We start from the raw sequence: 11,841 nt of genomic DNA, 5'->3' as shown, positions 1-11,841 counted from the left end.
CAGTGAATAAATCTTGGACGCCATATGTCACCCATTCTTTTCGCGCTTCCAAATATTCAGGGACAGTAGCGCTGACGCCATCACCGCGCTGTGAAGAGGGATGAGTCAAGAGGTAGAGCGGCTCGCCTGTGTTGCCAAAGGCAGCTTTATCGTGCAGTACACGGGAGTGACAATGTGGCGAAGGCACCGAGACAGGACAGAGAGATAAGTTTATTATAATAGATTTTTGCCCTAGAGGTTGACTTTTTATTTCAGAAGAGCAGCGCTGGCCGTGATTTCCCGCGCACGACAGACCAGTAGAACCATGTGAATTGCTGGGCTAGCTGGTGCATAATGTAGAAGGAATCAGCGAAAACTGACGCACAACAAGAAATAAGGGGTGGTCCTGTGTGTGTGTGCCCCCTATTTCTTGTGCTGCGTCCGTTTTCAGCGGTTCTACCTTCTGTGCATCTGTGAACTGGTAGACGCTGGTGGCCGAGTCTATACATGGAGGGAGAGGCAGCGTTCCCACGAGGCTCTTGTTGGATGAGGATGTTCAATTCATAAAAACAACTAGTTTTTCTGGTGTCTAAAGCTGTCTCCTAACCAGGCAGGAATGTGCAGAAATCATCGAATCCATAATTATTTTAGATTCCACTGTTCCAGTCATATATTAAGGGCCGCTGTTCGAGGCAAATTACCGAGTATATGGAGGGCACTTTTCTAAATATATTTACACTAGACATGCCGCATCCTTTTAAATTACTGAATGGCGCATTTGCGAAAAAAAAATGTTCTCAGTGAAAAACTGATGTGATACTGAGTAAGAGTGCTAAGAAGGTGAAACCAGCTTTAATATCGATGATATACAAACACGCATACCTTTCTGCCCGATCAGAAGCACGTCGTGTCACCTTCACGGGGAGGTAATACTCATTTCGGATCTAAATTTCTTCTCCAAAACACGGAAGAGAAAGAGAATGACCAGACGAGAACCTCCTCCGTTTTTGGTGGTTTTCGTTTGTATTTATTCGCTTTCTTTTTTTCTCTCAGATGGCAGCTGACTTTGTACAGAAGCTCGAGTGGGCGGAACCCACACCCATTGTCGAGGGAGTCCCACTCACGCGGCTCGAGGCACACAGTCCTACACGGATAGGGACAACGCAGAGAAAGAGAAAGAAAGGGGAAAGAAACACAAACAAGGATAAAAACGTAAGCACACCAGATCTGCAAGTGTCATAGGCGGTATGCGTGATAATAAATAAGGAAGTCAGAGAAGGACGCCCGCCGGGCTACAACTCTGTCCAGCTCCATCTGGCGGCAGAGTTTCAGTCATGGCGACGTCTTGGGCACACATCGAGCAGTATACATTAAACAACACTCGTCTGCCCGCGGTCTGACGCCGTTGTAGTCTTCACAAATCAAGAACCTCTCATCGCCTCGCGCAAGCTACCCAAGCTCGCGTTGCCTGGACGATACCTCTTTCTGATCAAACACTATTATCCTCTAGTGTGTCTCATCTGTGCTCGTAACACGGTCCTGACCGCGACTGAGGCATTAAAACTGCTCGGTGCATTTTTCAAGCTATTATTTGCCGAGGTTTTGAGGGTGTATTTCCATTACCTCAGTTACTCAGAACGAAACGCTGTTAGTGCAGTTTAGTCCAAGTATCTTTAGATATCATAATGCAAAGCACATAATGGGCCAACAGCGAACATAACTGCGCCCTTAAAAGCGATAGCGCATCCTGTTCTGGATACACCCATTTAAGGCTGCCAAAGTACTTAAGCTGTATAGAGTAGTTGGAATAACCTAGAAATGTTTATATCCCCTTTTTGCGCCACATTAAATTCTAAGTTCGTGTTACACATTTTCATCCTTTTTGAATTAAAGCAACAATTGCAGTGAGCAAAGCCTATAAAATTTAGGCTAGCTTTCCAACGCCAAGCTCAGATTACTTAAATCCAGCACAACCTTCATGAAAATATACATGCCTTCTTATTCGCAAAAGAAAAAATACCGCGGATATGAACAATGGTAACATTCACTGCACAAGCATGATCCTGAGTGCTTTTCTTTAACAACACGGTTTTCCCTAGCATGCAGCTCCGTATGAGACTAAATTTATCGAAAATAATCGCAGCTAGCCTTCTTTTGTTTTCTTTATTTCAATCACACGTTCACACCGTGAATTTAAGTGGTAATACGAATATTGAATAGCTCAAGCTTAGTTAGTACAGGCTGGCGCAGGTTGGGTTAAGCTTTCTTTTTTTCTCGGAAAGCATGAAACACAGCTATTATCATGCAGATGCCACTCGCAGTAACACTTACTACGACAAAGCATGCTTAGGCGTTGAATACTGCTGCATCTGGCACTTTTCGGGAATGTGACTGGCTTATCCTTCACTCGCATTTTAATTAGTTTCTACCACGAAACACGATTTTACCTCTTTTTAACCAATTAACTCTTCAAAGCAGAAATTAACAAAGCGAGCGTACTTGTGTAACTGTCATGTCCCAGCTTAAGCACAGCAATTTCTGCAACGTCGTGCGTTGCTTTTTTGTGCGAACGGCTTATCGGGAGCATGACTGGAGGGCTTAGTTTAGTCAGATGCTTTGAAAAGTAAGGTTATAGCCGTTATGCACGTTACCAGGAAACGTTTCTGAAGAAAGAAGGCTTATTTGTTTAAATGCGGCTAGCACCTGTCCGCAGTTCTTAGCGTAGCATGAGCGCCACATGTTATACACGCTTTCTTTGAACGGTTAAGTTTATCCCTGCTTGTTATGAAAGCAACAAAGAAGTATTTTTCACGAAGTACAGGATCAAGCAAAACACCTATGCTCAACATAAGAACAATACTTTCGACATAACATGATAAAAATTCTGCCATAACTTTGCACTCTTTGCACGAGCGATTTTTTCCCGAGGTAAGCACGCATACAGAGCAGTAAAAGACATCGAGTATGGCTTAACACGAGACAAAGCTATAATAGTATCATAGAAACAACGGGTTACCATCAGCAAAATCGCCGCGGGTTTCGCAGAGAGCAAGACACAAACGATATCCAAAACTAAAAAAAATAAAAGAAAACAGAAATGAAGATGTGTTGGCGGAAAATGGTGTCCCCCAAAACGTTGACACCAGTCTCACGTTCTCTCGCGTCAAGCACATTGATAACTCTGCATACATCCTAAAGTAACAACACGAAATGCTACAATACAGCACTGAATACTTTTGCAGCATATTAAAACAATGTAAAATGTTTGCGGGAGACACACACTCTAGCGCTTTACACAAACTCCAGAGGTCTCATGATAAAGCATTGAACATTTCATTTTTGTCCTTTTTGGCAGTATACTAGGCACCGAAGAAGCATTGACCGATTGAAGGCACTAGAGTAAATACAGTGATTATCATGCGTTCCGTACCACATAAATGTGACGGTTAGTGTGTTATGAAGATTTTTTTCAGCACGGTTTGTGACCAAGTAGCACAAGACCAAGTAGCATTGTGCGCTGCGTGAACATGAAAGCGCAAAGCCACTGCTTCAGGCAGTTCATCTCAAGCATTATATTTCACGAATCTTTTGCGTTTCTGCAATTTCAGACCATACAACAAGAAAAACAACTGGCATAGTTGATCAGTTACTTTCCGTTGCTTGCTAGTCTCTCTCATATTTTGAGTAAATCTTGCGAGGCATTTTGGCTAGAGCGGCTAGGGTACGTTGTTTCGTGCATGACCTGAAACAGCAAGAAACTGATTGTCAACTAGCATCTCCCTAATCTTGTAGTCATCTTTTTTTTTCTGAGCAATACATGCACACTTTCACAGTTCTAAAGACTTTTGACAGCTTTTTCTGTAGCATGAAGAGAAGAGCACATTTAAAGGTTAAGGAGGGTAACAATTTTGGGAACTATGACCGGCGGTGATGGTCAGCCTACCTTTATAAGGCTGGAAGTTCTGGAATTTTATACCCGTTGGCATTGTTCTAGCGCTATTTTCTAGCTAGCTTAAAGGCCAGGAAACACAGAACTTGAAAGTCTGGTGAGGCACTTATTAGTAAAAAGCTGCTACACTCTTGTGTCACAAATGACGTTTCATTACAAGCATTTTCAGTTTCGTATTTATGTCTAGGGCTATTTGGGTTACGCTCTTGCAAGACAGACCTTAACTTTATAACTAGTGACCTGTGTAGTGTTCTCCGTATCACACTGCGCTGGACAGAATATTTCAACGTTTTTTTTTATGGCAGCTAAAACTAGGCGATCATTGTAAATACTATCAGACAATACACGACATTACTTCACAGTCGGGAAAACTCAAGAAGCTGAATATCTAAGAGTTACAGGTGCTGATATCAGGTCTACGGAGATACATTGATTTACGGGCTCTTGAGCTATCGATGTTACTTGGGAATGCGCGTGGTACAAAACTGCGAAACCGCATTGGCTGTGGATTCTTACTGCAAATTGCTCAAATGTCACGTTTGTTTTAGATAACTTGCTCCCCTACACGCGAAATGAAGACACACCCATTTCCGAACGCCACGTTCTAGCATACAAAACGCGCAGTTCCTTAACCACATATTCTCTTTACGTAAGTGACGCGAACAATACTCTGGTTTAAGACGACGAGCTCGATTTTTAATCGGCAATGGAGTCACATACTTTTCTACTAACTGTTGGAATACTCAGAAAGATTCCCTTTCTGGCCCATACAACACACAATCGTCGCCGCAGAAAACACAGCTCTCGTGGGGGCCAATGTGCAGCGTTCCAAAACGTGTGGACAGTGGAAACGATGACAACCGGCGTTTACATCGGGTTAGGTGAGGATAGCGGGTCCTATGGAGCCCGTGCAAGCGCGGTCACACGGTCGTGGCATGCCTTAGAGGCTGCCGTGAAAACCAGCCCATCGATTCCACTACCACGGCCACTTCTGGACCGCTGTGGCCCTTACACAAACGAAAACAAGGTAAAACAGAACGCGGAACAGGAGACGACGCAGTGATTTGGAAGCGATATAGTTCGGGCGGACTACGTCTTAGCCACGTGCTTGCAGTCATCGACGTTCTCGGGCCAGTCGCAGACGCTCTCGTTCAGGTTGAACACGAGGTTGGTCGGGCACGGCATGTGGTGGCGCCGCTTGCCCTCGCACATGTAGTACATGGTGCAGTCCTTCTTGTCCAGGTGGTAGCTGATGTGGCCGTCCTCTTCGTCGCACACCACTTCGTCGGGATCTGCACAGGAGTGAGGGGTATCGCCAGTTAGCAGCAGTAATGACGCGCTGAGGGACCTTAACGGGACACCTAAGAAAACTACACACGGCTTTTGTCATTAACTGCTCCGTGGCCCTTTGTGATCTAACAAAGGGCGCTTTCATTGCTGAGAAATTTGAAGCTAACCTGCAATTTTTTTCTGGACCTTTTCAGATTCAACCTTGGAGACAGTCCTGAAGGCATCGAAGGTTATGGATTTAAAACAGACGCTTGGGCGAGTTGGTAATCCATGATTGTATACAGCGCGAAAAAGCGCTCGTCTTTGTTTTTTTCCCACGTCCCCGCCTTTTTCGCGCTGTCTACAATCATGAGTTAAAGATTTCTTCTGTTTCATATTCCACGCTTGAATTTTGTTGGCGTGTTGATGTGATGGAAGGCCGGTAAAGACTGCGAAACAAAAACAATTTACTAATTTATCGTATAATTGTTTATTTTCGGTTGTATCTAATTCCAAGTGTGACCGATAGTCGTGCTTGACCTGACCGCAGCATAGTTGTGAAAAGGGCCTTTGGCGACAATAGCTGTTTTTGGTGAAAGCGGCCTTTGTGTCAAATGCAGGTGGTAGCCCTAGAATCTAGGAAAAGACAGATTACTCCTTACTGTACTATTAGCTACAACAATTTTCCTGTTTATTAATTCCGCAAAACTCTGTGATTGAGGGCAAAGTATCACATAATATGTGTGTTAATGACCAAAATGATGTGTCTTTTCTTGGATTATGAAGAACTAATTTCGAAATCCCCTCTGCTATATTCTCCCCTTTCAACAATACTCCCATCGCAAGTCTCGCTAAAATTATTTATTATCACAGCCATTAAAGTCCTAGTACGACTTCATTACCACAAGAAACATACTTATGTTACTTTGCTACCACTATTCGAGTGTGCATCTTCTAAACAGAACCATTCTTGGTTTAAAACTTGCCCTCCTGAAAGGGAGCGACTAGTGTAGGTTTTCAAGAGGATCCTATTTTTGAGGCATACATACGACAATGTTGCTAGCGTAATATTTCAACAGCCTGGACGAGCTAACGTTACTCTGTGAAATTACTACCTGACGAAATGAAAAACCTAACGAAAAGTGACGAATGAGTAGTTCCTTCGTTGCCTTCAGTTCTTTACAAACGGATTGAGTAGCACTAAACTAAATTTGAATGAGGCTACCAACGATAAAAAGTAAGCAACGCATCGCGTTGCTGAAACAGCCAAAACGTGCTTCTTCAGAGAACGAGCTGCTCTACAGGCAACCGTAATATGAATATGCTTTCTCAAGACAAAAAGTGCCTGAGAAAGCGTCGGCTAAAATTACTTGTGAGCATTAACAAAATTTCCCAATGATCACCGTAGAAGAGACAGGAATACAAACAAATAGGGCAGTTGAAAAGGCAAGAGACAACAGCGGCAGTTCTCAAGAAACAAACGTGCACAACGTGTCTGACTCTGCAGCCTTCTAAACTCATCTTCCAGTATGTTCTTCGCGGTTTACCATCAATGCCGGCTTAGTTGTACAGCATATGCTGTGCTGAAAACTCAGTTGACTTGCAACGCTTTTATTATTAGACTGAAACACTTTTATGCAGCTACTCAGACTGTTGCATTAAAGGAATGCATCCCTGATGGTGCATTTCTAGTACTTCAGTGGCAAAGTGCAATGTGGTATTTTATGTACTCAGGTAGTAAACATGATTGAAAGATAACCCCTTGACTGCTAAATCTACGCTGTAACGGAAAGAAACTCGATTCCTCTGGCTAACTTCTCTGCATTGCATAAACGCCAGCGCCGAGATATACGTATTAGCTGGGGCACCGTTTCTTCCATGTTACCCCGCGTGGGTTGCTGCCTTCATTTCATACTTGTTATAGCTCGAACCAGCCAAGAGGTGCTGCTCCGCTCATAAACACGCATGTGTGGTCAGTCACTTGCAGTTTCGTGTAGATACACACCAAAATTATTACGGGGCATATGTCACGTGCGTGCTGCCTTCGAACTCGCTCATCTCTCGATCTCGGCCACAGCGCGGAGATGAGCGCCCCTTACCAACGAGCTGTCCGTATGAGTTGAAGACGTTGGAGGAGGCCACCTCAAGGTTGGCCACCTTGTAACCCTTGAGCTCCTCTCTGATGGCCGTGAGGAGAGGGTAGCTCTGGCCCGTGCACGATCCCCGGAAGTCATCCAGGTCGACAGACCACACCATAACGCCGCCATAGCCTGCCTGCTTTAGCCACTGGACCTGTAAAGGTCGATGTTGAGTGCACGTGAGGGCAAGTGATCAAGGGACAGGCGAGCAATATAACAAAAAGCGAATCACAGATTGTGGGTGCTACTTTGGAAGCAGGCACGTTGTGACTTCGGCACATGTGTATCCCGAGATTACAGACAGAAAGGGAGGGAAGGAAACATGAAAACAAGGCAGTGGGATTAACCCTCTAGGCTGTGTTTCGGGACACAATGTGGCATTGAAAACATAAAGAAAGGAAGGATGTCATAGAGAAATGACAGTCCAGAGAAAAGCGCAGAAACGGTAGGAGCGATAAAAGCTCTTAAGTAAAAATTATTGACAGCAATGCATTTATTCTAGGTTTAGCTGTTGAATATTTAGCTGTTTTTAGCACATAAGCTGAACATTCTTCTAAAACGATATGAGGTGGACCAGTGTCACCCTAGTCTGATACAGTCGGCGCTTTTTTTCCTACATGAACAACGTACCTTTTGTCGTAATTACTTTTAATTTCAACGTCATCTTCACATTCTAGGCCGTAAACATATTGGAACATAGATTTATTAAATTTATACGTAATTCGAAGTAAACTGAAGTGAGTTGCAAACCAGTTAACATGACTTGTAGCGAGTGCACACAAGTTTAAGCGGAAAATTTGAATGCAAGAAATTCTCCTTTGAAATTTAACGACGTCAGCGCCTCCCGTTGCCATCATCGTGCTCTTAGGGCTGCCAGCCGCTCTCACGCTTAAGGTGCATTGCATTATAATTTCGAACACATGTGGGTCAGACGCCCCTTAAACTATGCGTTACAGGCACCTACACTGTTCTTCTTCCCTTTTCCTCCATCCTTTCAGGACGTTGTTCAGGATGCGTTGAGGACGCCTCAGGACACACAGTGACACATTTCCCGCGCCTTTCCTTCAACTATAATCATCCTCTCCACCTCCTGTGTGAGCGTGTCGCAGCCTCGCTGTGCTGCTGGATTTGTAATGCAATGAACGAGGAGCACATCGGGCATATACCTTGAGCTTGAGACTCCTCTGGTCGTCGAAGCCGACCCACTGGTCGTCCTTGTAGGCGTACGGCACCATCTGTTCATTGTCCCAGACAAGTGTGGCTCCAGAACGCAACAGATCACAGATCTGCAGTGGACGGTAGCGGGCACCATTATCTCTCTGCTAATGAGACTCGAAAATAGGCGCACAATGCCGCACCAAAATTCATTATGAAATGTCCACCTCTTGCAAAAGTAAGACTACTTCACTCCAACATTGAGATTGTTAGCAATGAATTTCCAGCTGAAATTTTTTCATAAATCTGCGTGAGCGTAAGAAGAGTGCGTCATGAGCGGTGGTGATGAAATCAGCATATCATGAAAGCCCGTAATGGCTGCAGAAGGCAGAGTGGCAGGCAAGCCATGAGCCGTTTCTGCCTGCGAGGTGTTGCAATAGTTTTGTCTCTATCCTGAATACGACAGCCGCTGCTTGATCTTCAACGCCAGAATGGTGTCGTTATGTAGTGGCAAAGATTTATCGCTAGATATGTCATTCTACTATCCGGCGTTCGACAGCGGCAAAATATAATTTTCCAGAGAGCCACACTCCCTCATTTGCTAATGACTGTAGTTCGCGGAAATTCGCAAGCTCGGAATATTTATCCTCACGTCTAAGAAACATAGGATGCGTTTGTGTGTAACTCAGCGTTTCTGTTTGCTTCGTAATTTTAGCGGTCATAGGTTATAAAAAAGCGCTAAAAACATTAAGACAGAATAACGAACTCCAGGGGAGTTATCGCTAGGCACCGAGGCTCTTTCCTTTCGGATATTTTGGCGCTTGTATAATGTTCCACCACGTTTCAGCGAATGAATCAGCCTGGTTAAGGCTTGGCAACGAAAATAAAGGCTGGGTGAAATCCCTTCGTCTCGTTTTCTGTCATCCTGTCTACGCTTTTTACAGCGCAGCTCGTAAGCGACCATTGGTGGCTTGAGCGACGTCCCTCACCGTCACCGTCGGCGTAACGGGGCGCACAAGGTAAAACCACAAACACATGCGTCATGCGCGGGAAGATACAGTGTCTGCCCTCACTCAGAGATGGCGATAGAGTCGTACGCACCATAGCCCATCGAAAGCCGGCACTGGGGATGCATAATAAGCCACACGGTATGGCTCAGAAGCAGACCCCTCTTTGCTCTGGACATGTTACAAAGGGTGTACATTTCCCTATCACTTGGGTCTAAAACCATAGTTGCGAAATCTATTAGCGAAGTATGCTGACAGAGTGATTGACAATTATGTGAATCTCCTTATACTTCGCTTTGTGTTTCATGGAATGCGTGAGCAATTGAGAGGGACGAAATGTTTCGGATAGAATTGTGAATTTTCCAGTTATTTCTGGAATAAATTTGAGAATGGCTTTTTGATATTATACTCCAAGAAGACTAGTTAGTGAGAGAAAATCTGTGCTTGTTGCACATGATTCTGGAGTAATCAGTAAATGAACGCATTTAACTTTATTCCCACTCTAATTCCACATGACTGCACACTTTTTATGGGTACTGCTCTATGCTAAGGAAGCAAATGCTCAAATAGGGCCACCGCATTTTGCCTCGTCTTCATTTTTCTTCTGAAAGACGTGAACCCGAAATAAGATAATACGAAAAAAGCCGCCGAGAGTACAGCTCACCTCGAAGAAAGAGAGGAATCCCGTCTCGCCCGTGTAGTTGCCGGGTTTGCCACCGGCCGTGGACGGCGCTCCGATGTCAGTGAGGTTGTTGTCTCCAAGGGTGAAGGTGCGCCCGTACGTGGGAATGCCCACCAGCAGCTTCTCCTTGCTAGCGCCCTTGCGGACCCACTCTCCCGCGCTGTAGTCCTTGATGATTAGACAAAGGAGGGATCTCAATTTTACAGATGTTTCAACCAAAGGGTTTTAGCTATGGTTCTACTCGGGTTAATTCGAGGTTAAATTTGGTTGGATTAGGACACACCGCGGCGTTACCTTGGGGCTCTCTGAGTCTGAGCATGGGTGCGTTACCTTTGCAGAATTTGGAGGCGGTTTCTCTGGGTGCGTTAAGCTATAAACCTTTAGACACAGCTGTCTTAATGGGCATTTCAACAAGATAAACAGGCTCAGTTACAATCCGCTTTTCACATTCAGCCCTCAATTCATTTCTATCAGCGGTACTTTCCCACAGCTGTAGTGATTAGAACTTCGTCATATTTACCCAGCCATCGCAAAGCTTAGCACTCGCTGCAAGTCATATAGGAACTGCTCTAGACTTCCACGTGCCTAAAGACTTTATGCATTTAGTGTAATCAGAGAGCCGAGCATATATCCAGTGTGCCTGGTTTATCTGTGCAGCGCTTCATTCGGGAATAGCTACTGGGGACAAAGCTTGAATTTGACCACAGCGCAAGACGTCGCCAACATCGACTAAGGGCAAATTGTAAAGGTGACGTGCACCAGAGTTTCCGCACTAAACCCAAGAAAAGAATCCATTGCCTCCGACTTACTCTGCGTCTGCTAAGAATTTATGTGAAACCTCTGACAAGTCGACGATGTTAGCTCTTCATATGCCTTTTGAACAACAGGCGATATATAATTTCTTTCACAATGCAGTACTTGCTGTCAGAAGGTCCACAGTAACCGGGATTTTATGTGCACCACTACAGGCTCTGGATTTTAAATACACCGGCGAATTGCAGCTTTCCGCAGACAAAAGCCTTTTCGTTATAAAACTTTTCATTGCCATTATTTTCTTTATGGTGAGAGCGACACAGATGAAAAAGCAAAAAAAAAAACTAAGGATCTTTCTTCTGAAAACGTATCCTTTTTGAATTTAACTTTTCCCTTTTAAGAATACGGAAAAACCACGCGGATATTGTCGTTTAACTTTCACCAGCTTCAGTTTCCTCACTTCTGACGCATGAAGCGCATGGGTGAAATTCAACCTCCTTTTATTGAAAAACGGGGGGAATTTTGCAACGTGTAAGTACGTTGCCCAAGGGAAGAATGTTTCCAGAGTTCGGAAAAATCTATATTTAACAGGTTACCCGCCTTATCCAGCCATTTCATGTATTTCGTCTCTTTTACCGCAGCCTCGTTAGTGTCCAGCTTCTGGAAGATCCAATAGTTGATCATGTTTTCTTCCGTTAACGTTTGCAGCCGCCAAAAACTCCTCCTTTTACCAGTCACGTGTTGCACGAACATTGTGCAAGAACATGCACGACTCACTGCTGAATATGCAGGCAAACAGCGTGCACACAAGAATGAATTTGTTATTTTAAGCCCGGAATGGAAAATCTCTCAGGTTATTCATCGAGACGAAACCTTTTTCGTGCGAAAAAGAAATGTGCTTTTCTGTTC

The 11,841-nt window shown here is 44.4% G+C and overlaps 1 protein-coding gene across 1 annotated transcript in view; it reads right to left on the bottom strand.

Moving 5' to 3' along the window:
* Positions 1-5,017: 5,017 nt before the first annotated feature.
* The window catches only part of Cht7 (chitinase 7), a 155,859-nt gene continuing 149,035 nt past the window's right edge, over positions 5,018-11,841 (bottom strand). The window contains exons 13-16 of the mRNA XM_089585506.1: positions 10,162-10,347; positions 8,502-8,621; positions 7,297-7,489; positions 5,018-5,220 (exon numbers count right to left, since the gene is read on the bottom strand). Of these exons, the coding sequence (XP_089441632.1) occupies positions 5,018-5,220; positions 7,297-7,489; positions 8,502-8,621; positions 10,162-10,347 (702 nt within the window). The remainder of the gene's footprint in view (positions 5,221-7,296; positions 7,490-8,501; positions 8,622-10,161; positions 10,348-11,841) is intronic.

The sequence above is a fragment of the Amblyomma mixtum genome, chromosome 4, assembly GCF_055824585.1.
Source record: "Amblyomma mixtum isolate Tamu chromosome 4, ASM5582458v1, whole genome shotgun sequence".
Classification (NCBI taxonomy): Eukaryota; Metazoa; Arthropoda; class Arachnida; order Ixodida; family Ixodidae; genus Amblyomma; species Amblyomma mixtum.
The sequence above is the reverse complement of the archived record's forward strand: the minus strand, read 5'-3'. Positions and strand labels throughout refer to the sequence as shown.